General features: G+C 37.7%; 1 protein-coding gene across 2 annotated transcripts in view; it reads right to left on the bottom strand.

The window, feature by feature from the left end:
* Positions 1–27041, bottom strand: part of ITGB1 (integrin subunit beta 1) — a 57824-nt gene that overhangs the window by 13148 nt on the left and 17635 nt on the right. For both annotated transcript variants that reach the window (XM_025396492.1, XM_025396491.1), the window contains exons 2-11: positions 21537–21603; positions 18558–18643; positions 15879–16101; positions 14175–14345; positions 12004–12242; positions 9718–9873; positions 8778–8873; positions 8388–8477; positions 6728–6868; positions 6329–6528 (exon numbers count right to left, since the gene is read on the bottom strand). In XM_025396492.1, the coding sequence (XP_025252277.1) occupies positions 6329–6528; positions 6728–6868; positions 8388–8477; positions 8778–8873; positions 9718–9873; positions 12004–12242; positions 14175–14345; positions 15879–16101; positions 18558–18643; positions 21537–21603 (1469 nt within the window). The remainder of the gene's footprint in view (positions 1–6328; positions 6529–6727; positions 6869–8387; positions 8478–8777; positions 8874–9717; positions 9874–12003; positions 12243–14174; positions 14346–15878; positions 16102–18557; positions 18644–21536; positions 21604–27041) is intronic.

Raw genomic sequence — 27041 nt, 5'->3', positions numbered from 1 at the left:
CACAACCATCAGTAGCCGATTTGACCAAGTGGAAGAAAGGGTATCATTGATTCAAGATCAAATGAATGAAATGAAGTGAGAAATTTAGAGGAAAAAAGAGTAAAAAGAAAGGAACAAAGCCTCCAAAAAATATGGGACTATGTAAAAAGACAAATCTATGTCTCATTGGTGTACCTGAGAGTGTTGGGGAGAATGGAACCAAGTTGGAAAACACTCTTCAGGACATTATCCAGGAGAACTTCCCCAACCCAGCAAAGCAGGCCAACATTCAAATTCAGGAAATACAGAGAACGCCACAAAGATACTCGAGAAGAGCAACTTGAAGACACACAATTTTCACATTCATCAAAGTTGAAATGAAGGAAAAAATGTTAAGGGCAGCCAGAGAGAAAGGTTGGGTTACCCACAAAGGGAAGCCCATCAGACTAACAGCGGATCTCTCGGAAGAAACTCTACAAGCCAGAAGAGAGTGGGGGCTAATATTCAACATACTTAAAGAAAAGAACTTTCAACCCAGAATTTCATATCCAGCCAAACAAAGCTTCATAAGTGAAGGAGAAATAAAATTCTTTACAGACGAGCAAATGCTGAGAGATTTTGTCACCACCGGGCCTGCCTTACAAGAGCTACCGAAGGAAGCACTAAACATGGAAAGGAACAACCGGTACCAGCCACTGCAAAAACATGCCAAACTGGAAACACCATTGATGCTAGGAAGAAACTGCATCAACTAACCAGCAAAATAACCAGCTAACATCATAATGACAGGATCAAACTCACACATAACAATATTAAACTTAAATGTAAATGGGCGAAACGCCCGAATTAAAAGACACAGATCAGCAAATTGGATAAAGAGTCAAGACCCATCAGTGTGCTGTATAAAGGAGACCCATCTCACGTGCAGAGGCACACACAGGCTCAAAACAAAGGGATGGAGGAAGACCTACCAAGCAAATGGAAAACAAAAAAAAGCAGGGGTTGCAATACTAGTCTCTGATAAAACAGACTTTAAACCAACAAAGATCAAAAGAGACAAAGAAGGCCATTACATAATGGAAAAGGGATCAACTCAACAGGAAGAGCTAACTATCCTAAATATACGTGCACCCAATACAGGAGCACCCAGATTCATAAAGTAGGTCCTTAGAAACCTACAAAAAGACTTAGACTCCCACACAATAATAATGGGAGACTTTAATACTCCACTGTCAACATTAGACAGATCAACGAGACAGAAAGTTAAAAAGGATATCCAGTAAATGAACTCAGCTCTGCACCAAGCAGACCTAATAGACATCTACAGAACTCTCCACCCCAGGTCAACAGAATATACATTCTTCTCAGCACCACATCACACTTATTCCAAAATTGACCACATATTTGGAAGTAAGGCACTCCTCAGCAAATGTAAAAGAACAGAAACCATAACAAACTGTCTCTCAGACCACAGTGCAATCAAACTAGAACTCAGGATTAAGATACTCAAAACCGCTCAACTACATGGAAACTGAACAACCTGCTCCTAAATGGCTACTGGGTACATAACGAAACGAAGGCACAAATTAAGATGTTCTTTGAAACCAATGAGAACAAAGACACAACATACCAGAATCTCTGGGACACATTTAAAGCAGTGTGTAGAGGGAAATTTATAGCACTAAATGCCCACAAGAGAAAGCAGGAAAGACCTAAAATTGACACCCTAACATCACAATTAAAACTAGAGAAACAAGAGCAAACATATTCAAAAGTTAGTAGAAGGCAAGACATACCTAAGATCAGAGCAGAACTAAAGGAGACAGACAAAAAAAAAACCTCCAAAAAAAATCAATGAATCCAGCAGCTGGTTTTTTGAAAAGATCAACAAAATTGATAGACCACTAGCAAGACTAATAAAGAAGAAAAGAGAGAAGTATCAAAAAGACGCAATAAAAAATGATAAAGGGTATGTCACCACCGACCCCACAGAAATGCAAACTACCATCAGAGAATACTATAAACACCTCTATGCAAATAAACTAGAAAACCTAGAAGAAATGGATAAATTCCTGGACACATACACCCTCCCAAGACTAAACCAGGAAGAACTTGAATCTCTGAATAGACGAATCACAGGCTCTGAAATTGAGGCAATAATTAATAGCCTACCAACCAAAAAAAGTCCAGGACCAGATGGATTCACAGTCAAATTCTACCAGAGGTACAAAGAGGGGCTGGTACCATTCCTTCTGAAACTATTCCAATCAACAGAAAAAGAGGGAATCCTCCCTAACTCATTTTATGAGGCCAGCATCATCCTGATACCAAAGCCTGGCAGAGACACAACAGAAAAAGAGAATATTAGACCAATATCCCTAATGAACATTGATGCGAAAATCCTCAATAAAATACTGGCAAACTGAATCCAGTAGCACATCAAAAACTTATCCACCATGATCAAGCCGGCTTCATCCCTGGGATGCAAGGCTGGTTCAACATACGCAAATCAATAAATGTAATCCATCATATAAACAGAACCTAAGACAAAACCCACATGATTATCTCAATAGATACAGAAAAGGCCTTTGACAAAATTCAACAGCCCTTCATGCTAAAAACTCTCAATAAACTAGGTATTGATGGGACGTATCTCAAAATAATAAGAGTTATTTATGACAAATGCACAGCCAATATCACACTGAATGGGCAAAAACTAGAAGCATTCCCTTTGAAAACTGGCACAAGACAGGGATGCCCTCTCTCACCACTCCTATTCAACACAGTGTTGGAAGTTCTGGCCAGGGCAATCAGGCAGGAGAAAGACATAAAAGGTATTTAATTAGGAAAAGAGGAAGTCAAATTGTCCCTGTTTGCAGATGACATGATTGTGTATTTAGAAAACGCCACTGACTCAGCCCAAAATCTCCTTAGGCTGATAAGCAACTTCAGCAAAGTCTCAGGATACAAAATCAGTGTGCAAAAATCACAAACATTCTTATACACAAATAACATACAAACAGAGAGCCAAATCATGAATGAACTACCATTCACAATTGCTTCAAAGAGAATAAAATACCCAGGAATCCAACTTACAAGGGATAAGGACTTCTTCAAGGAGAACTACAAACTGCTCAATGAAATAAAAGAGGACATAAACAAATGGAAGAACATTCCATGCTCATGGGTAGGATCAATATTGTGAAAATGGCCATACTGCCCAAGGTAATTTACAGATTCATTGCCATCCCCATTTAGCTACCAATGACTTTCTTCACAGAATTGGAAAAAACTACTTTAAAGTTCATATGGAACCAAAAAAGAGCCCACATTGCCAAAATCCTAAGCCAAAAGAACAAAGCTGGAGGCATCACGCTACCTGACTTCAAACTATATTACAAGGCTACAGTAACCAAAACAGCATGGTACTGGTACCAAAACAGAGATATAGACCAATGGAACAGAACAGAGTCCTCAGAAATAATACCACACATCTACAACCATCTGATCTTTGACAAACCTGACAAAAACAAGAAGTGGGGAAAGGATTCCCTATTTAATAAATGGTGCTGGGAAAACTGGCTAGACATATATAGAAAGCTGAAACTGGATCCATTCCTTACACCTTATACAAAATTAATTCAAGATGGATTAGAGACTTAAATGTTAGACCTAAAACCATAAAAACCCTAGAAGAAAACCTAGGTAATACCATTCAGGACACATGCATGGGCAAGGACTTCATGACTAAAACATCAAAAGCAATGGCAACAAAACCCAAAATTGACAAACGGGATCTAATTAAACTAAAGAGCTTCTGCACAGCAAAAGAAACTGCCATCAGAGTGAACAGGCAACCTACAGAATGGGAGAAAATTATTGCAATATACTCATCTGACAAAGGGCTAATATCCAGAACCTACAAAGAACTCAAACAAATTTATAAGAAAAAAAAAAACCCCATCAAAAAGTGGGCAAAGGATATGAACAGACACTTCTCAAAAGAAGACATTCATGCAGTCAACAGACACATGAAAAAATGCTCATCGTCACTAACCATCAGAGAAACGCAAATCAAAATCACAATGAGATACCATCTCACACCACTTAGAATGGCGATCATTAAAAAGTCAGGAAACAACAGGTGCTAGAAAGGATGTGGAGAAATAGGAACACTTTTACACTGTTGGTGGGACTGTAAACTAGTTCAACCATTGTGGAAGACAGTGTGGTGATTCCTCAAGGATCTACAACTAGAAATACCATTTGACTCAGCCATCCCATTACTGGGTATATACCCAAACGATTATAAATCATGCTGCTATAAAGACACATGCACATGTATGTTTATTGCGGCACTATTCACAATAGCAAAGACTTGGAACCAACCCAAATGTCCATCAATGACAGACTGCATTAAGAAAATGTGGCACATATACACCGTAGAATAGTATGCAGCCATAAAAAAGGATGAGTTCATGTCCTCTGTAGGGACATGGATGCAGCTGGAAACCATCATTCTCAGCAAACTATTATCGCAAGAACAGAAAACCAAACACCGCATGTTCTCACTCATAGGTGGGAATTGAACAGTGAGAACACTTGGACACGGGCTGGGGAACATCACACACCAGGGCCTGTGGTGGGGAGGGGGGAAGGGGGAAGGATAGCATTAGGAGATATACCTAATGTAAATGACAAGTTAACGGGTACAGCACACCAACATGGCATATGCATACACATGTAACAAACCTGCAAGTTGTGCACATGTACCCTAGAACTTAAAGTATAATAAAAAAAAAAAAAAAAAAGAAGAAGAAGAAGAAGAATCTTGGAGGGGAAAATAAAAGAGAAAAACTGGGAAAGGAAATAAAACTATAAAAAAATCTCTTCAAGCTACCAATCTTAGGTAGCTACCAATATTAGGTGGGAGTGTCCATGCCACATGTCACAGACATGTAGTAAAGTGTACACACATGTGCCAGTATGGACAAATATACACAGGCACACATGTACATTTCAGTTCCGTATGAACTTGAGTTCATACGGAATATGTGCAAGAGTCTAGGAAAAAAATTTATTCAGGAAAGTAACCATTTTGGTCAAGATGAAAATGTAATCTAGCAATAAATAGCGAATGACACACGTGGAAAGGCAGAATAAACTTCAAGAGTACATTAATTACATTTTCAAATAGTATATGCTATTACATTTACTATTCCAGATGAACTGTCTAAATTTAAAGCAATGGTCTGTTAGCCTAAAAAAATACAATTACACATGCAAAAAAGTGTATGGAAGTTGAAGAAAAACATACCGTGCATACCACTTAAAAATATAACTAGTATACTATTTAAAAACAAATTTATCCTACAGGTGCAGACTTTTCAGGTTCCCTGTGTATTTTTAGAACACATAATGCTCACGGACACTGACTGCACTGATTCTGTATCTGGTAAAAATATAAAGGAAAGAAAGGCAAAGTATTTTCAAGATAATCTTTTTGGTTAAATGACATTTACTAAAAATAGGCTTGCATGATTAAAACAGGATATGTACAACATGGAAGATAAAAAAAATTCTAACATTTAAATTATTACTTAGCACAGACAATTAAAAACTGATAGTGAGCTACAGCCATGTATTTCTTTCACGGTCAACAGCCTTCTAAGCCTAGTCATTTGGGGCTGACACTGGATTCAACACTCTCCCCTCTTCCTATTCTTTTACGGAGAAAGCTGTATTCAAAGTATACTCAGTTTTTAATTTTCAATTACAAAAAATAACCACAGTGTGAAAATAAAATCTGAAGTAATTTTGTTAGTTTTCTTAGTATTAGACACTACATGCTGAAAATACCATTTTCTCTTTTTTATTTTACAACACATATGTATTTTTTTTTAAATTCCAACAATGCAGAAGTACATGTAGTACAAGACAAACATCTTCTATTGCTTCATAATTCCATTTCCCCAACGAAATCATCATCACCGGTTTGATGTTTTTATTTTTCTATAAACATATTTTACATAAGCTTATTTTGTTCTAAAAAATTCAGATTGCTTTCACATGAGAGAAACACTACCTTGACAACTTGTTGAATATACTTCTCTCATGGCTATAAAATCTTTTATTTTAAAGAGTAATCACTTTAAGAAAAAAAGGCAGGAAGGAACTTTATATAAATATCACACACAAGATCATCAAACTGATCTTGTGGTGAGCAACCGTGGTTGGAAAAAATATTTGCTCCAAATAGAGAGATATTCTCTGGATGTCCCAAAATATGACCTGCCTGTACTCTCTAAACCAATGTAGCCATGTCACTGTCTGACAATGCCCAGCTTACCTGCACGCGCCACACTCAAACGTCCCATTTCCTTCATGACACTTGGGACTTTCAGGGATGCCTTCGCTTTGGCATTCACATTCACAGATGTACTGAAGAATAACCTCTACTTCCTCCGTAAAGCCCAGAGGCCTAATTTTGAAGCTGTCAGAATCCTTTTTTGGACACTTATTTGAAGTTATGCTAATTTCAAATTGAACCTTGAAGGGAAAAAAATGATTAACAACTAAGCAATTTAAATCTACTAAAAAATATTTCAAAAAGTTGCTCACTTATTTTAATGTTTCTCAAAGTACAAACTAACTTTGCTTATAAATAACCAATGTTTTCTACAGAAAATATATACCTCATACATTATATTATACAACATACCTCATCTCCAATGGAAATACAACATACCTCATCTCCAATGGAAATATTGGAACATTTTCTTCCATTTTCCCCTGTTCCATTCACCCCGTTCTTGCAGTAAGATTTGTAACTTATTGTTACTCCTTCTGACAATTTGCCGTTTTCCAAAATGACTTCTGAGGAAAGGGACTAAAAGAATGCCTAATTATACACAGGAAAAGTCAAACAAAATCTACTTGAATGCATAAAACCAATGGATAAATAAACTATTCAGAAAAAAATATATTTCAATAAAATATTTACAAGCCAAATCCAATTGAGCAACTAGAAAACACAGAGGCCAGAGAAATAGGTTTTAATTAATAAGGATCCAATCTGTAAAATAAAATATACAACTGAAAAGAGTATTCGTGTTTTAACCGCTGAGTTAAAATACTCAGGATCACGCAGTGTGGAGGGCCGCTGCTGATCAGGAGAAGTCTTAGGAATGTGCAACAGGCTGGGCATGGTAACTCACGCCTATAATCCCAGCACTTTGGGAGGCAGAGGTAGGTGGACTGCCTGGGCTCAGGAGTTGGAGACCAGCCTGGCCAACACAGTGAAACCCCATCTCTGCCAAAATACAAAAATAAAAAATAAAAAATAAAAATAAGCAGGCGTGGCAGCATGCACCTGTAATCCCAACTACTCGGGAGGGTGAGACAGGAGCGAGACTCCATCTAAAAAAAAAAAAAAAAAAAAAGTGAAATAAATGCTGTCTTCCCCATTGGCAAAATGGCATTTGTGCAGTTCTACCTCTCCAGCTAACTACAGACTAGGGTAAACAATCAACTATGCAGTCTAGGAACAAATTTGCTTAAGGAACCATTGTAGCCCAGCCAAAACAAACAAACAAACAAAAAAACCCAAAATCCCCCAAGGATTCAAACCAGTGCTTGTTTAACCTATGAGACTATTCAGGACAAATGGAGAAGGGTAAAATGGCAAGCTATCTCTTGTTCACACCCCTGAAAGAACAGGGGTTAGGAAAATTATCTAACAGGGGAGAATGGAAAAGCTGTGGAACCAGTAAAACCTTAAAAACCTTTGTAAAAACCCCTCTGAGTCAGGCCTTTCCAAAGTATTATGGTACCCCCATGACATGAGGTAAAAATGTCTAAAATTCAAGCTGCCAAAGGGTTAGGGGTATGGGGGCTGAAAGCAGTGCACGAGGCACACAAGGGTTACCATAATATTACAATTGCCTTCAGATATTTAAATGATCACTAATTAAGGCTAACTCAGTGTGACTGAAGTACACTGAATTATGCTCAAAAAGGAGAAGCCAATTCCTCTTTAATTTCAATTCAACTTCCTCCCATCTGTGAGGAGAAAACAACACTATAAATCTTTTTGAAATAGGCAAATCACACGTATATTTACATTTTTATGTATTTTATGGTATATGTATATATGAGTGAATGTGTACCTCCTGAATAGAAACCTATATCCTCTGAATATATGGGAAAAGAATTGGCCAAAAAAAAAAAAAAAAACAACTTTTCTATCAGAAAAGTCATCTATTCTATCAGAATATGCCTTTAAGATTTAAGATTTCTGTAGTACTTTGGGCTCGCTAAAGTGTGTATGAAGGAAGTTTCACTTTCTTTGAACAAAGTATTCTCAACAGGGTATTGTCCAAAACTGATCTTATTTAAGATATACTCACATTGTATGCATCAATGATCAACTGAATTACATTACTAGAATTTGCAGATAATGTTCCTACTGCTGACTTAGGGATCAAGTTTTTCAGTTCCTGCAATTAAAAGATAAAACACGTAAAATACATCTACTATTCATTCAACCAATTAGCATCTACTGAGCAACTTTTATCTTTAAATGCCAGTTCCCATATGTCTCATCCTAACTAACTTTAGGAGTCAAACCTAGAAACCAGTTTTATAATATGTAATTAAAAGTTAATATAAACCACTTTTGTAAAATTTGGTTTGCCTATCTGGTGGCATTTTCCCACATTTCAATTCAGACATGATTTGCCTCTAACAACTCAACCAAAAATATTTAGAATTTTGTTCTTTTTATCTCACACATTTACCTTGTAAACAGGCTGAAATTCTTCAGTAACTGCAAAAATTGTCTGAATATTATTTTCACTCAGTTTCTGGACAAGGTGAGCAATAGAAGGATAATCCTAAGAAATCAAGTAATATATTTTAGTATGTAAATACACCCTTATAATCTATTCTAATTTTTCAATCTAGTCATACATGCAAGATTATACATAACTCGATTACAAGACTGCTTTAGATAACTAGATTACATATGTAATTTATATATAGTTACAGTAAATCTCTTGCATACATATAACTAGATTACAAGACTGCTTTCAAATAATAGTATCAAATATAAACTGCTGAAGTGAGTAGTGTGTATACATGAATTGCTAATCCTCTTCTCTTTCATGTATGAACAAAAAATTCCATATTCAAAAGGTTTTAAATAGTAAGATTATCTATGTATATTAAATATAGGGACAATGAAATTAAAGAATAGTCAGTAATCAAATATTCTACTATCTACAACTTAAGAAAAAGACCAAGATTTCCCATTTGGATTTCTTCTAGAACCTGAATGCTTTTGCCAATATTTCTTTTCAATAAAGGCAGAGTGACTGCTTTTAAAAATCATATAAGACAAAGAGTATGAGACTAGATAAATTATTTATTTAGAAATAGTACTGACTGTGCTACCAAATGCTGTGGGCAGGGAGTTGAGGCAAACAGTGAAAGTGGCATCTGGGCATCCCTTTCCCACCCCAGTGAGGCCCTTGTCTGAGCAGAAGGAAGCAAATACAAAGCCACATCTTCACAAACAGCAACACTAGCTTTCCTGCACTTTCAATCAGGACCCCTACTTACCAAAATAGCAAAACCTCAAACCCTGAGAAACCCCAAGCCAGTCACCCACAAACTCTTAGTATTAAACATTAAAATCCAACATAAACACATTTGCTATGTAAGGAACTAAGCACTTACATAATAATGACTCATTGTGTACATATTATTTTCCAGGTGACACTGTCCATCATTTGGTAAAACAATGCCACCAAGTTTCCCATCTCCAGCAAAGTGAAACCCGGCATCTGTGGAAAACACCAGCAGCCGTGTAACATTCCTCCAGCCAATCAGTGACTTGAAAAGAAAAGGATTTCAATTTTAAAACACTATTCACAGTAATTCAACAAAAATCCTTTAATTTTCATACAGGCCACCATTGTATTTTAACCTAATTCTGTTTTTTCTGTGTCTTCTCTTTATACAATGCTAATTATCTTGCTGAGAAATGCACAAAGCCCAGTGAATGAAGCTCTTCCATCCCATGTACAACCATATCTTGCCTGACCATCCATCTCTCTCAGTTCTTTTTAAAAACTGTTTTTTTGTTGTTGTTGTTGTTGTTTGGTTTGGTTTGGTTCTGCTTATCATCGTATCTCCAGCAGCTAGCAAGCCAGCACACTGCTTGGCAAGCAGTAAGCGCTCGATGAACACTTGCTGAATAAAAGAAAGTGTCTCAGCCTATTCTTACTTTACCCCACTGCTGCTGTCTTGTCCCCATCCACCCATCTGCTCTATATTCTATGCCATACACCTTATCAGCCCACCATATGAGGCTTCCCTTTTTTATAACAGAAATAATTATCTTGTTTAAGGATAATTTCACCCATTCTAACTCCTCAATCAGTACTGTTTATCTGCTCATTTACTTTATTCTTGACCTTTCCAATAAGAATCTAAAGTAACTGTAAAATCTTTTTGTCACTATGGTAATTTATAATTATAAAATCTTATGACTACAGGAATTTACTTGCTTTAATACGTCTGTTTACTTATTTAATACGTCTGTTTAGATCTTCATAAGACTGTAAAATCCTTTAAGGTGGTAATCACATTAATTAATACTGGCAATCTTTCAAAAGTGGAGTGATGAATCATTTTGCATCTAGAGGAGTGGATCAGCATGACCAACACAGAAAAATAGCCACAACCAAGGGTGCTATGGCTTGTTTAATCCCACAGGTTAAGGCCTAGTTAGAGGCAGCCCAGAGAATGCTCTCTCCACAAGGAGATGCTAACAGGTTCATATGTCACTGGCTAGCAAGAAAAGAGGTGTAAGGCTAGGCACTACCTGGAATGCTACCTGCTTCGGCTACAATAGCAGGGACTAACCTTAAATTGCAAACACTCTAGTGAAAACTCGAAAGTAACAACAATATAGGAATTGGTATTTGCCGAATGCTCACTGGTACTTTTAGAGATTGATGCATTTTAACTTCACAAGAGCCCTATGAGGCAGATAACTATTATCATCCCTTCTTAAAGAAAAGAAAACAGCCCTGGAGAGACTAAGTAAATTGCCCAGCATCAGTGGTGATAGAAAAATTTGTATTACTATCCATATTCCTTCACTTATTATTTTGGGCATCAATTAGCACCTTAGCAAAAATTGACTGAAAAATAACCATTAAGAGGCCTCTAAAATCAAAGAAGGTCATCTAGAGAATGGGGGCACTGGATGGAACAAAAATGAGACAAGAGTAGGTACACAGGACAAACTTGACCTCACAATGTTTTCTAGTTTCAGCCTCAGCCATTTCATTAAAGTGTCATCTCAAAATATGCTGCTGCTACATGGATCATAAAATGCCAATTACTGATCCAACAGGGATGGGCTTGCTACTAAAAATCTTACAATTAAAATTACAAATATTATACCACTTCTCAAAATACATCTATTCATATAGCTTAAAAACTAGAGCTTAAAAAGTTATTTCTTTTTGAATTACTAATTCAAAAGATGTGAAAGATGTGTCTTTCAAAGACAGTGAGAAGAAAACTGACCAAAGGAAAATGATACAAGACACCCTCCCTTTGAGCAATTTCAAGGTTCCTGGTGATGCCTCAGATAATAACATCAATTCTATCTCTGGTACAAAACCAGCAAGTTAAGACACAAGGGCTTTTCTAAAATCCAGACCACCAGCTACAGTACAGGGAGGTTGCCCCACTGTTTCAAATGGTTAGCATTCTGGCTTTTAAAAGCGTGCATGAATAAACTAACTGCCTGGTTTGCATAAAGATTAAATATGCTTTTATAAAGGCACCTGTATACAGGCAATTTAAGGATTTACTTAAATTACTTCTCTAAGATAATCAAATGTATGAAAATTAAGATCAATTTTTCTATTAACATAGTAAAATCACACTTAAAATTCACACACATAATAGAAACAATATCCCCTTATAGGAAATGAATGTGCTTACTCCACAAACTGCAACTTGCATGATGGCATCAAAACCACCTTCTGGAGAATCCAAATTTCCAGATATGCGCTGTTTTCCAACAAGTTCATTAAATACTTCTCCTTTATTAGTAAGACTGAGCACATTTTTGTAGCTAAATGGGCTGGTGCAGTTCTGTTCACTTGTGCAAGGGTTCCTGAGCTTAGCTGGTGTTGTGCTAATGTAAGGCATCACAGTCTTTTCCACAAATGAACCAAATCCTGTAAAGAAAAAAAGGGTACATAAATGAATGAATGGAAGGATAGATGGAAAGACAGAGATTTGCATTCTTTAAAAAATTCATCTATGTTACCACATATTGGTTACTACGGACTGAATGTCTGTCCATTCAGGCAGAGCCCTCATGAATGGGATTAGTGACTAACACAGTCTGGGTATTTGTCCCTACCCAAGTCTCATGTTGAAATGTGATCCCCAATGTTGAAGGTGCGGCCTGGTGGGAGGTATTTGGCTCAAGGGGGCAGATCAATCCCTCATGGCTTGGTGCTATTCTGACCAAGCCATGGTTAGACATAGTGAGTGAGTGACATAGTGAGGGAGTTCTCATGAAATCTGGTATTTAAAATTGTGTGGCACCTCCCCCCACCTCTTGTTCCTGCTCCCACCTTGTGAGAAGCCTGCTCCCCACTTTGCCTTCTGCCATGATTGGAAGCTTCCTGAGGCCTCCCAGAGGCCTTGCTGATGCTAGCGCCATGCTTCCTGTAGAGCCTGCAGGACTGTAAACCAATTAAATCTCTTTTCTTTATAAATTACCCAGTCTCAGATATTTCTTTATAGCAACGTAAGAATAGACTCCTACAGTGACCTCATCAAAGAAGCCCCAGAGAGCTGCTGTCCCCTGCTGCTATGTGAGTACATGGCAAGAAGGTATCATCTATGAACCCAGAAGAGGGCCCTCACCAGATGCTCAATCTGCCTTGATCTTGGACTTCTCACCTCCAGAGCTGTGAGAAATAAATTTCTGTTGTTCATAAGCCACCCAGTTTATAGTATTTTCTTAAAGCAGCGCAAATGGACTAAGACCTAAGTCAATCTTTTTATTTTGCCTCCCTACTTTAAAAATAACTCACATTCATTTTCTTGGCACACCAGCTCTCAATAATGGCATGCTGAACAAAAGAATAACTATTCTAGAATTCTGGCCATTTTAAAAAAGACTAATTTGGTAGGAGTTCCCTAATGCCATGGTCCTTGAATTATGCTTACTGAATAAAAGAACATTTTAAGCAAGTGCTCTTTTTTAAAGTTTCCACTAAAATAGGGCTAATTTTTGAAAGGCAGCTCTTAGGCCTCATGATTGTCAAATCTTTCTAATTTTCTGTTGCTAAACCTCTGCAGCAACAGGAGTGGAGAGAAGCAGGCAAAAAAGAGGTTAAGCTGGGGACGCATGAAATGGGAAAAATAAGGTTTGGAAAACAGATCATCACCATATGAAAAATCCAGGTCTAAGGTGAGATCAGGCTGTACAGGCAGGTACAGCCATACTAACTAGTAATTAGATAAAATCTGGGTACTCAATACATGTTTATAAAATAAGTCCTAAGGGCCAGGCGTGGGGGCTCTCGCCTGTAATCCCAAAACTCTGGGAGGCCAAGGCAGGTGGATTACCTGAGGTCAGGAGTTCGAGACCAGCCTGGCCAACATGGTGAAACCCCATCTCTACTAAGTTACAAAAAATTAGCTGGGCGTGGTGGCAGACGCCTATAATCCCAGCTACTCCGGAGGCTGCGGCAGGAGAATCACTTGAACCCAGGAGGCGGAGATTGCAGTGACCGAGATCACACCATTGCACTCCAGCCTGGGCAACAAGAGCGAAACTCTTAAAATAAAAATAAAAATAAAATAAAACAAGTCATAAGATAAATGATCAAGTTAGTGTGAAAACAAGCATGCAAGTCATTATGAGATACAATCTGTGTTAAACAGTAGCATCCAGTGACAGAGGAACAAGGTGGCAGAAAAGATTATTAAACGTGTGACTGGAATATCAATTTCCACTCAGAAAAGGCTAAAAAACTGGCCTGTTTATCTCACAAGTATGTAGAGAGTAACAAAGGAAGAAAACATAAAACAACATTTGAGAATTGCCAAGACTTTATAATGAAAATGATCAATGTTTCCAACATTCCTACCAATTCTGAAGTCGGACGTAATCCTCCTCATTTCATTCATCAGATCTGTTCCAAGACTTTTTACATTCTCCAAATCGTCTTTCATTGAGTAAGACAGGTCCATAAGGTAGTAGAGGTCAATGGGATAGTCTTCAGCTCTCTTGAATTTTAATGTAAATGTCTGTGGCTCCCCTAATTAGACAAGAGATTAGAAAATGAAACTTGCCTGTTGGCAAACGAGAAGAAACAAATAAATGTGATTTACATGGTAAACACAATAAAATAAAACATGCTGTCATAATTTTTACAAAAACCTGGGAATTCCATAAGTAACTCAATGGGTATGAATTCAATTTCATTCAACAAATACTTAAAACACCAGGCCTTCAGGATGCAATGATAAAAAAAGACATTCCCAATCCACAGTGGACAAAACAGACAAAAAGTCAGTTTACAAGAGAAGGAAACAAATAGAACACCATAAATTAGTCTGGGGAGAGCAAGGCAGAACACGTGATAGGGTACAACTTTGTAGACACTGAAGTTGTGAACTCCATTCTGTGTGTAATGGGAAGCCACTCCCTGCAAGTGAATAACACGATCCAATTTTTACTTTAGAAAACCTGGCAGAAAGCTTTAAAAATAAATTACTGAGGCAAAGAGACTAGCTAATCTACAAAACAAACCCAGAGAGAGATGATGAAGGAGGAGAAGAGAGAGATGCAAGAGATGTTAATGTAATTTACTTAGGAAATACACAAGAAAGAAGGTTTGGATGAAAATGTAATTAAAATTTTAACTTGTAGTTTTCTCTATAAAAATTTCTAATAGGCAGTTGGAGAAATGGGTTTGGAGCTCAAGAAAAAAGTCTCTGTTGCTGCAGCATACAACTGGTTTTAAAGCCATGAGAGCAAAACTGACATTCAGGTGGACTACAAAAAGGGAGGAAGAAAAAAGACACAAAAAGAGGCCTGGAAGGCAAAGGTAAGAGACACAAGGAAAAACCAAGGAGTAGTATCACTGATCAAGGGGAGAGCATTTCAAAAAGTACAAAGTGTTACTTGGTACAGAAGTGTTTAAAAAAAAAAAAGCCCTGACAAGGGTCCCCTGGGTCTGCAGGCTGAATGCGATAGTGGAGCTTTGCTAGAGCAGGATGAGGAGAGGGCTGACCTGGTTGAGGAAGGGCGCCGGGAGGGGAGGAAGGGCTCCGGGAGGGAAGTCAGGGGACAGGGCCACTCTACCATTCTCCTGACAAGAAGGTTGGAAACCAGAAAAGGGAGAAAGAGGGCTTGTCTTTTCCTTCATGTTTAGATGTGGGACTGACAGACATAATTACAAAAACCTTCACAGTTTAATAATACTAAACAAATGCAAAGGAAAAGAACAGGTTAAATTGTTGCTTTTATAATATATTACATAATTAGACCAGAGGATGAACACTTTCATTTTTAAAACTCACTAAAGCTAATTAATATTTTCTGAATCTTTAACAAAATTTACTTTGAACATAAGGCAACATTTAATATTATTCCAAGTATATATGTTTTACAATTGTTGTATCTGCAAAACTTTTCTAAAATTTAACCAATTCCACATTTTTGAGTGCCAGTCTACATGTAAAAACGAGCCTTCAACAGAAAATGGTCAGAGTTTGCATAAAGCTGGTGTCAAATGCTTCAAGTAAACACACAGGTATTCACAGAGTTGGGCTTCCATATTCCATACCTGATCTTAATCGCAAAACCAACTGCTGTGGTTGGATCTGAGTAATATCCTCTGGCTTGAGCTTCTCTGCTGTTCCTTTGCTACGGTTGGTTACATTTTTATTTTTCTTTATATCTTTGGAGCCTCTGGGATTTTCTATGTCATCTGGAGGGCAACCCTTCTTTTTTAAGGCTTCTAAATCATCACATCGTGCAGAAGTGGGCATTCCTTCCTGTAAAAATGTCTAAATGACATAAAATACAGGTATAAATGAAAAGTGTAATGGTCAAACCTTTTTACACAATGATTGCAAATAAGCAATTAAGTTGCAAAACATCAAATCACATCTACTGTACCTCAATTCTGGCTTTTTAACAAAATGCTCCCTTCATCCAAACTGTGGTAAGGGTTCTTGTTAAAAAACAATCATTTCCAAGAAAGTAATACCTTTCCCAGAACTGACCCAAGTGTACATAGTAAATGCTCTATCTTGTAATTCAGAGTATCTAATCAAAAACAATTTCTTTAGTGAAATCACTAATTGAGCATGGTTAATGGCTACTAATAATGCATACACATACACCCAAATATCAGATCATTTCTCCAAAATTTCCCTTTGAAAAGTCCTTACAAAGCCTCTCATGTGGCACTCTCCCCACCACAATATGCTGAACGACCCAATGTTTAGGGAAAACAGATGAGCTTAAAAGCATCTCAATTAATTATGGCATTTTTTAAAAGGAGAACACGAAATTTAGCACAGATTAAATAAGTATTCCCACAGGTTTGAAAAAACTTCAAGTATTAGCTATTACTGTAAATACGTTTTTTAAAAATTTTTAAAAAGCAAAATAGTAAGTATATGACAACGGTAAAGGTCCTAATGCCAGGTAAATTTCAAAAAAGGAAAAAAAGGTCCTAATGGCAGGAGAATGGATATTTGCAGCAGTAAAATTTCTAGTAATGACAAACATTTTAAATGTGCTATACCTTAAACAACTTAGACACAAATAAAAATTTAATCAGATAACTGAAAAGTACCTTAGTGAATTCAAAAACACTGCTGTTAAAGATCTATATAAAGACTGTGAATAGAGGTGTTTCATGAAATGTGAAAATGGGGAGGGGGATCAGTGACATTATATATGGTATTTATTTATCAAGTATCAATTTAATGGTGCTGTATAAAGTAATAGTAAGTGAAGATATTTAAATTTAAAAAACACAATGGTTTTTACAGGGATATTTGAGAGAAACATCACACTAATTAGAGTATTTATGTAATCAACAACTGGAGGGGAATACCAAAATCAGATAATTCAAAGCTGCACTACTTTCATTTATTAAACCTAAACTACTACCTACCAAAGCACAAGATCCTAGTGAATTACACATTTCTAAATACTAATCAATCCAGGAAACTTTACAATCATGACACCCAAATAAAATTTCACTGAATATATTCAGAAAGCCTTTAAAATTTTAAGAATTATGCTCCAAAGTTCAAAAGCCAAGATAATCCTCAACTACAGATAAACTATAGTCCCCATAAAACGGATATGTTAACAATAATAGCAGCTACCACTTATTTAGAACTTTTTAAGTGAAACTGCTTTAAGTTCATCAATTCTAATTATTGTAACAATAGATAAAGCGGATATTATCAGCCTCATTTTCAGGTATGAAAACCGAGAGCTTCAGTTACATAAGCCTTCCCTGAGACAAACTCACAACACTCCTTATTTCCTCCACTGTTGCCAATGTAATCCCAACACACCACTTTTTGAAAGTACCATTAGAAAATTTTTGAAAAAAAAAACCCAAAACTTCTCATTTCTTCTTTCATGTGGTCAAATCATACGACATATCTGACACTTGACCACTTAGGCGTACAAATACAGGTACTTGAAATTTGGACCCAAATGCCTGCATGAAAACACAATCAATAACCCCTTGACCTTCTGATATTAGTTATTCAGTCTGTGAATAAATTATACAACCTCAAAATGACTTCTCCTTACCATCTCTTTTGATTTATTCATTCATTCATTCATTGACTCATTGAACGTTTAGTAGGCTTTGTGGAAGGTACCGTATTAGCAAAAGCACAGAGATGACAAAAGTGAATAAAATCCAAACCCTAATTGACCTCAATGAGCTTATATTGGGATGCAAATCAATTCTAGTAGTTTTAACTCAAATATAATTAGGAAGGTTAATTCATACCTCCCCATCAAAAAGGGGGAAATCTAAAACAGTCAAACTAAATGACTAGGATTTTTTTGAAGGTTCTCCAGTAAAAATACAATACTTGCCACAAAGATGAGCTACGAATATATGTATTTTAAAACTGTTTAGTAGCCACACTAAAAAAAGAAAAAGAGAACATTAATTTTAACAGGTATAACATTATTTTTAAATATACAAAAATTATCATTTCACCATTATTATTTATTTAATACTAAGTCTTTGAAATCGTGTATATCTTTGAAACTCAGAGCAATTCTAATCTGTATGAAAGTGCTCGATAGCCACATATGCCTAGTGGCTGCTGTGTTGAACCACATAGCTCCAGACCATTAGGTTATTCAATAAGTATTGATTTACACAAAAATTAATATGTGCTTCCCAAGGATATAGCACTGAGTCACACTAAATGACCAGAGAAGAAATGGAAAGGACTTGAGCAACCTTACTTACTGAATTTGTGCACCACCCACAATTTGGCCCTGCTTGTATACATTCTCCACATGATTTGGCATTTGCTTTTAAACATCTATTTTCATCTGTCAGAAAGAAGAAAGAACATTTTATGTAAAGTGTCAGAGAGAAAATAAAGAAAAATCAAAATCACAATGACAATGCAATATATATGTTAAATATAAATACTATCACGTAGTTACCATCCAAACTAGACCTTCCCCAAAGACAGCAGGATTTTTTAAATTTAATTTTTAACTTTTGTGGATAAATAGTAGGTGTACACATGTATGGGGTACATGAGATATTTTGATACAGGCATACAATGCATAACAGTCATATAGTGGTAAACGGGGTGTTCATCCTCTCAAGGCTTTATCCTTTGTGTTACAAAGAATCCAATTATACTCTTTTAGTTACTTTAAAATATACAACTATATTATTATTGACTACATCACCCTGTTGTGCTACCAAATACTAGGTCACTCATTCTTTCTATTTTTTTGTAACCAGTAACACTCTAGACTTCCCCATCCTCTCACTACCCTTCCCAGCCTCTGATAACCATCCTTCTACTATCTTCATGAGTTCAATTGTTTTAATTTTTAGCTCCCACAAACCAGTGAGAACAATGCGAAATTTAAGACCATGATTTTTGATCACCTTGACACTGAAAGCCACAGAGAGACATAAGTTATCTTCCTTGTTTTCTATATCAAAGACAACATTCTTTTTTTCAAAGGCATAATTCAGAATTTATCATTCTTGATTGTCATAAATCTCATGAGTTTTCTTACAACTGGGTAAAGCATTATTTCTTTATTTAACTCATACTACCATACCCACAAGAATCTTCAGGGCTTTCCCTTTGCTTTCAGTATGTTAAATAACTGAAAAGTCCATATTCATCTAATCCATAATCCCAGAATTTCTCAGGCCCTATGTTCAAAGTATGTTTTAGGTTTCTTTGCATCCACCTAAGGAAGGGTATGCCTTCTACATGGTAAGCACTAATACAGACTGTCTCCAATGTATCTTTTCTGATTATAAACCCAGCACATGCTTCTTACAGAAAATCTGGAAAACACATAAGAGCATAAAGAAAAAACTAAAACTCACTGAATCTGTTAACTAAGAGAGGACTGTTGCTAACATTTTTGCCTATTTCTTTCCAGTCTTTTTCCTATGCAGATAAATAGCAAGGGGAAGCAAGCATATATATATATATTAATAGATGTATTATTTACATGAAACTGAGGATACACTTTATATATACAGTTGTACAGTTTTGTATACTGTTTTTTATACCTTATCCTAAGTGCTTTATTCTTATTACAAATTCTTTTTAAAAAGAATTAAAAAGCTTTTAATGATTATGTAATATTTCAATATGAGTGTACTCTATTTAATGCTGGATAAATTTAGATTGTTTCCAAATGTAAGTGTGCACAGTTCACACATGCTTGCTCACATGCACACATAAATACCCCAAGTACACATATACACATACTGTACTACACGCATATACACATGCTGATGACCAGTCTTATATATAAACCTTAGTACCCATCTATTTCCTTTTCAAACATCCCAAAAGAATAACTAACTACTAAGTTGAAGAGTATATTAACACTTCTAAAATTCTCTATACACACTAATTTCTACCCAAAAGTAATATGCAGTTGACCCTCTGTATCTGTGGTTTCCAAATCAGTGGATTCAAGCAACCACAGATCAAAAATGTCTGGGGGAAAAAAGTGTCTGTACTGAACATGTACAGACTTATCTTCATGTCATTATTCCCTAAACAATACAGTACAAAAGCTATTTACATAGTATTTACATTGTATTAGGTATTATAGGTAATCTAGAGAAGATTTAAAGTATACAGGAGGATATGTGTAGGGTATATGCAAATATCATGCCATTTTATATCAGGGTCAATGAGCATTTGTGGATTTTGGTATCTGAAGGAGGTCCTGGAACCAATTCCCCATGGATACCATAGGGCAACACTACTAATATAAGCTCCCACAAAATGGCAGTGTACAAATACCATTTTATCACATTCCCAAGAAAACAAAGTGCTTTAATATTCAAAAACTGTTGCTCATTTAATAAGTGTAAAATAGAATATCAATTCAGTGGTCAAGCCTACCAATTTCAGGTTTTACACTGTTTCATATTTTTACTAACCATGTCTTTTATATGTCTTTTGCCAATTTTTTTATGTTCCTCAGTTTTTACTGGATTTCTACACACATTAATGAAGTTGAACCTTTGTTTAGTTTCTCATCTTGTTTACAGTGTTCTGACAGAATTTTTTTGCTATTGTTGATTTTATGTAATTTAAATGTATCGATACTTTTACGGTCTCCTGCTTCATTTTTACTACCTTCCAATCCTGATCTCAAACTGCTCTATGCAGTGTAGTTTTTCAAGATTTAGACGACAGAACTGGATATCCATTATTCCAGATGTGGAGCCACATCTTTATAGAAGTGTTAAATACATTTTCAGCTTTATTTTCACTGCTCTCCTAGATGATGCCAACATTTTGCAAGACTTTCTTATCAAAGAGTGAGAATGTCTTCTAGAAAGCCTTTGTAGATAATAATGGATAGTTCATAATCCTCCATTCTATACATCTACTTCATTTGCTTCTAAATATATTACTTGCCTTTGCCTTCTGTTCACTTACACACTCTCGTGTTCTCAGAAGATTTTCCTGCAGTGTGTTCAACCCCTAGCATTTTAGTACTTCACCAGCCAACCTGTTTCCCATCATCCCGGGTGACAGGGGTGAGGGGAGCCTGACCATGAAGGATCTTGACCTTTCTCTGAGTGAGAGGGATAACTGCAGGGCTTCCAGAAGGAGCAGCATGATTATGACTTAGGTTCTCACATGAACCTAACTGGTCAAAGAGCAATACAAGATACAGAAATGAAAGGACAACTAAGAAAACTTTTTGTTTTTACCTGTTTGACCAAACACACAGCAAATTGAACTGATCAGTCCAATCCAGAAAATCAGTTGTAAATTCATCTGAAATGTAAAATGTGCCTTGTATTAATTAGAAAGAAGTAAAATGAAAAATGCATTAAATAGAAAGTATTCCCCCACTGTACCTTCTATTGCTTTTATAAACATGTTGTCTCTCAAACCATTTCACTCCAGCCCCTCTCCACAGACCCTCACCCATCTCCCTCCCTAGCTGGTTCCCTCACCTTGCACCTACACTGTGAAAATAGCTTCCGTACCAGAGCCCCAGAATCCATTCGTACCTTTCTCTAAAGCAAACTAAATATATTTTAACATTTAATTAACAGGGCTCAAAAAAGAAAAAAAAATCAGTGTTAGGTATTCCTCAACACCATAAAAGCTACCAACAGTACTCAGTTCACGGAATCTCTATCTCCATTATCTCCTGCAACTCCCAGGGGCCCAGACCGGCATATCCAGATGTCTCAGTTACCTCAATGCTGAACATTCATTTTCAAAAACCTGATCAAGTCATCCCCCTGCTAACAATGCGCTTCACCAGTTTTTATTTCTCCTCAAGCTAAGGCCAACATCCTGTATAAGGCTCCAAATAGATTTTTGAGCTTGTTTTCCTATTATCTCTCTTTTTTAAGAAAATCAACTTCTGCCAGGAGCGGTGGCTCACACCTGGAATCCCAGCACTTTGGGAGGCTGAGGCAGGCAGATCACCTGAGGTCAGGAGTTTGAGACCAACCCGGCCAACATGGAGAAACCCCCGCTCTACTAAAAACTAGCCAGGCCTGGTGGTGGGTGCCTGCAGTCCCAGCTACTCGGGAGGCTGAGGCAGGAGAATCACTTGAACCTGGGTGGCAAAGGTTTCAGTGAGCCAAAATCGTGCCACTGCACTCCAGCCTGGGTGAGAGCAGGACTCCATCTCAAAAAAAAAAAAAGAAAAAGAGAAAGAGAAAGAAAAAGAAAGACAGAAAAGAAAAGAAAAGAAGAGAAAATCAACTTCTATGCATGCAATTAGTAAAATATTCAGTTTTAACTTCCTAGAGTGTCCAAAACCCCCACCTCTCCCCCATTAAAACAAGGACAGCATAAGACAAACTGAAAAAGTCTCGTCTTCTAGAACCTCTAACAAAAAAATTAGGTAATATTCTATATATTAAATACAACTACCCCAATCTCCTACCATTAGGGGGGTGTGTGGCGGTGTGTGTGTGTGTGTATATATATATACACACACACACAAAACTATTTTCTCGGAATCAAAGCTTTCACGACGATATGAATCTGTATCTTTGATTGGTCAAAGATGGCTATGGCCACTGGTTGCTCACTTGATCCCTTAACTACTTAATGCTCTTGGACTAGCAGCCAATCTAATAATTATATATAAATATCGGTCCCTTCACAAGAAGAAATACTCAAAAAAGCAAATTTATACAAAAAAAGTTTAGGTTTAATCATTATTGAAAAATGTAAATTAAAGCAACATAAGATGAACTAGCAAAAACGGAAAGTTTTTTAACCCAACAAACCTATAGCAGATGGCTGCGAGAAACCAACTGGTAGCTCTGGGAACTGATACAACTTTTTGGGAAATAATTTGACAATTTATACCAAAAACCATAAAGAAAATTTCTACCCTCTAATAATCCAGTTACTCGGAATTTACCCTAAGGAAATAATTAAATACATAAACGGTGATACACACATACACACACACATTCAGTATAGTACTCCAGTATATTCACAAGAGCAAAAATGTAAATATCCTATATCCAATAACAGGAAAATCTAACTGCATCAAGTTTATGGACCATTAGTCATTACAATAATAAAATGCAGCAACATTTAGAGTTATAGAGGGCCAAGCGCAGTGGCTCACGTCTGTAATCCCAGCACTTTGGGAGGCCAAGGCAGGGGGATCACGAGGTCCATCCTAGCCAACATAGTGAAACTCCATCTCTATTAAAAATGCAAAAATTAGCTGGGCATGGTGGCACACTCCTGTAATCCCAGCTTCTCAGGAGGCTGAGGCAGGAGAATCGCTTGGACCCCGGAGGCTGAGGTTGCAGTGAGCTGAGATCGCGCCACTGTACTCTAGCCTGGCGAAAGAGCAAGACTCTGTCTCAAAAAAAAAAAAAAAAAAGAGTTACAAAATAATTTTGGATGTAAAGTACACAATAAGATGAGAAGAACCTGACTTTCTCAAGGCAGAAGAAAAAAAGATGCAAGGAATATAAAAAAAATACTAATAGTTTCATATAATCTGAAGAGTTACATGCACAATATAAAAACAATGAGGGTCATTTGTTTTTTAAACTGTTAAGAGTCTTCTGGCCGGGCACGGTGGCTCAAGCCTGTAATCCCAGCACTTTGGGAGGCCGAGACGGGTGGATCACGAGGTCAGGAGATCGAGACCATCCTGGCTAACACGGTGAAACCCCGTCTCTACTAAAAAAAAATACAAAAAACTAGCCGGGCGATGTGGCGGGCGCCTGTAGTCCCAGCTACTCGGGAGGCTGAGGCAGGAGAATGGCGTGAACCCGGGAGGCGGAGCTTGCAGTGAGCTGAGATCCGGCCACTGCACTCCAGCCTGGGCGACAGAGCGAGACTCCGTCTCAAAAAAAAAAAAAAAAAAAAAAAAGAGTCTTCTTTCTACTTTCTTAAATGAAAACAACTGTAGCACAGTTTAACTGTGCAGTTCTTTTTCTTGATAAATTTCCTTTAATATGAAAAAAGTTCACTGAATTCCAAGTTAACACTGAATATTTCTTTTATAGACCTCCATCTTCAAGGGCTTACATTCCAGAATGTTATTACCCTAGCTCAGACAGAATGCTTTAAGTTGTGCTCTGAGCACCCGAGAGAAAAGAGTTAAGAGTAACGTGAAAAGTCATCCACTTCTGCAATTGCGCTCAGCCCAGCAGGTTGTTACGCCTGAGCGTGCAGTTTTGCTTACGTATTACTTGTGATTGTATCCAAGAGACCAGCAAAATCTCAGTGTCACAAAAGTGTGAAATGCCTACCAAATTCATCTTCCAAGGCCTGCCTAAAAGGTTTAATGTGTAATAAATCCATGAGACTATAATTCTAAGCAAGTCAAATAATGTTATCAATGATTCCAAAGCTATGACAACAGACACCTGGAACATTAAAAGTTCCTGAGGAAATGCATTACTGTGATGAATGAAGCATGCAGGCAGTTTCCACACAAAGGGAATGGAACAACTATTTGTTCCATATATGGACAGATACATGTTTCTTCAGGATACAACTCAGGCTGTTTAATGATCGCTAGAGACTGCTTTGAGAAATCTGTCAACATATCATACAATTCAGACAATCACCACTAAGATGAAGTTATTAGGTAACAAAAAATGATTCCTAATATTCAAAGCCACACTACTTTAAATGTCACTGTCCTTTTCCTTCTATAAACCTTGACAAGGCAAAAATCAACCATCTGAAACCCTCATACCTCCAGAAGAGCTCCAAACCCAGAAGCAGGCAAAACAAGGCTTCAGTGTTAAAGAACAGCTGAGAGAACAAGGCCAGCAGCTGGAAACAGTTTAAAGACAGATGTCAACGATCCTGCGACTGGCAGGGCACTGGCAAGAAATAGAGAGGCACTGCCATTGGCTAGTGATGTCTGTAAAAGGCCAGGCTTTCTCTCAAGGAAACGGAAAGGCTAGAGGATGAGGCCGATTAAGAACCCAGAAGACCTACAGGACCAGGAGGTAGAGCGGAGACCACAGTTAGAAGTGGCCTGAGAGAGGCAAGCCACAGAGACCTGGACAGGAAACGAGAGGCAGAGGGCCAGGGAGCCTCGCTTTCAAGGCTGCTGGTCTCTCAACGCTGCTGGTCTTCCCTTCTACCGGTAGTGGGTGCCCCCTGCACATGTGCGTGGAAGGGGAAGGAACAGGCACCCAAGTCCTATGCCACAAAGCCCCCAGGACAGCACTTTTTCTAAGGTGGCCTAGGGAACAACCGCATTGGGTTTACCTGGATGCCCACCCTAGGCCTAAAATCCACAATCTCTGAGCATGGGGCCTGGACTCCAGGTGATTCTTATGCTGAGAAAAGGACCCAAAGGGGTTTCCTCCCAATGGCATTCCATATGAAACAGAGTATGAGGGCATAACAGGGAAAGATGCCTTTCAGATGCTGGCCTAATTCTAATGCTTGTCTCCTCTTCACAGTCAAAGACCTAGAAACAGTTGTCTACACTGGTCTCCATTTCCTACCTACCTTCCCTCTCCTCAAGCCAGTACCTTCACGTGTCACTTAATGAAGAAAGAGCTCTGAGAAATGCGAAGGCAATTTCATCTTTGTGCAACCATCAGAGTGCACTTACACAAACCGAGATGGTGTGGTCTCCTACACACCCAGGCTCCACGGTATAGCCTATTGCCCCTGGGCTACACAACTGTCCTGAACACTACAGGCAACTAGAATACTGCAGTAAGCATGTGTGTATCTACACTCAGCTAGACATAGAAAAACTACAGCAAAGTATGGTACAAAAGATTTTAAAATTGATACACCGCTATTACCATTAATAGAGCTTGCAGGACTGGAAGCTGCTCTGGGTGGGTGGCTGGGTGGGTGGGTGAGTGAGTGAGTGGGGCAAGTGAGTACACTGCACAGAACACTCACTGAACAGGACATCACTGATATTACTATACACGGTACTGTGGACACAAACACACACACTACATTAGCATAGGCCTGCACAGCGGCGTGGGTCAGGATCATTAATGTCGCTGTCCTGCACCTACATATCCTGTCTCCAATGACACATGGAGCTGTCATCTCCTAAAAGATCTCCCTCTTCGGGACTACTTCCTGAAGGACCTGGACCTGCCTGAGGCTGTTTTAACTTTTTTTATATAAGGAGAAATACTCTCTCAAATAACAACAGGCTGGTGGTGGTGGCTCACACCTGTAATCTCAGCACTTTGGGAGGCCAAGATGGGCAGATCACAAAGTCAAGAAATCGAGACCATTCTGGCCAACGTGGTGAAACCCCGTCTCTACAAAAAATACAAAAATTAGCTGGGTGTGGTGGCGCACACCTGTAGTCCCAGCTACTCAAGAGGCTGAGGCAGGAGGATTGCTTGAACCCAGGAGACGGATGTTACAGCGAGCCGAGATTGTGCCACTGCACTCCAGCCTGGCGACAGAGCTAGACTCCATCTTTAAAAAAAACAAAAAACAATACAGTGCAGTAAATATATAAAGCAGTAACATAGCTGTTTATTATCAAGTATTATGCACTGTAATTTACATGCTATACTTTTACATGACTGGCAGCATAGTCGATTTGTTTACATCAGCATCACCACAAACATGTGAGAAATGTGTTGTACTACGACACCACATTACTAGGCAAGAGGTGTTTTTCAGCTCCGTTATAATCTTATAGGACCACTACCGTGTATGTGGTCCATCATTGACCAAAATGTCATTATGTGGCACATAACTGTATT

The sequence above is a fragment of the Theropithecus gelada genome, chromosome 9, assembly GCF_003255815.1.
Source record: "Theropithecus gelada isolate Dixy chromosome 9, Tgel_1.0, whole genome shotgun sequence".
NCBI lineage: Eukaryota > Metazoa > Chordata > Mammalia > Primates > Cercopithecidae > Theropithecus > Theropithecus gelada.
This window is presented reverse-complemented; position numbering and strand designations above follow the sequence as displayed.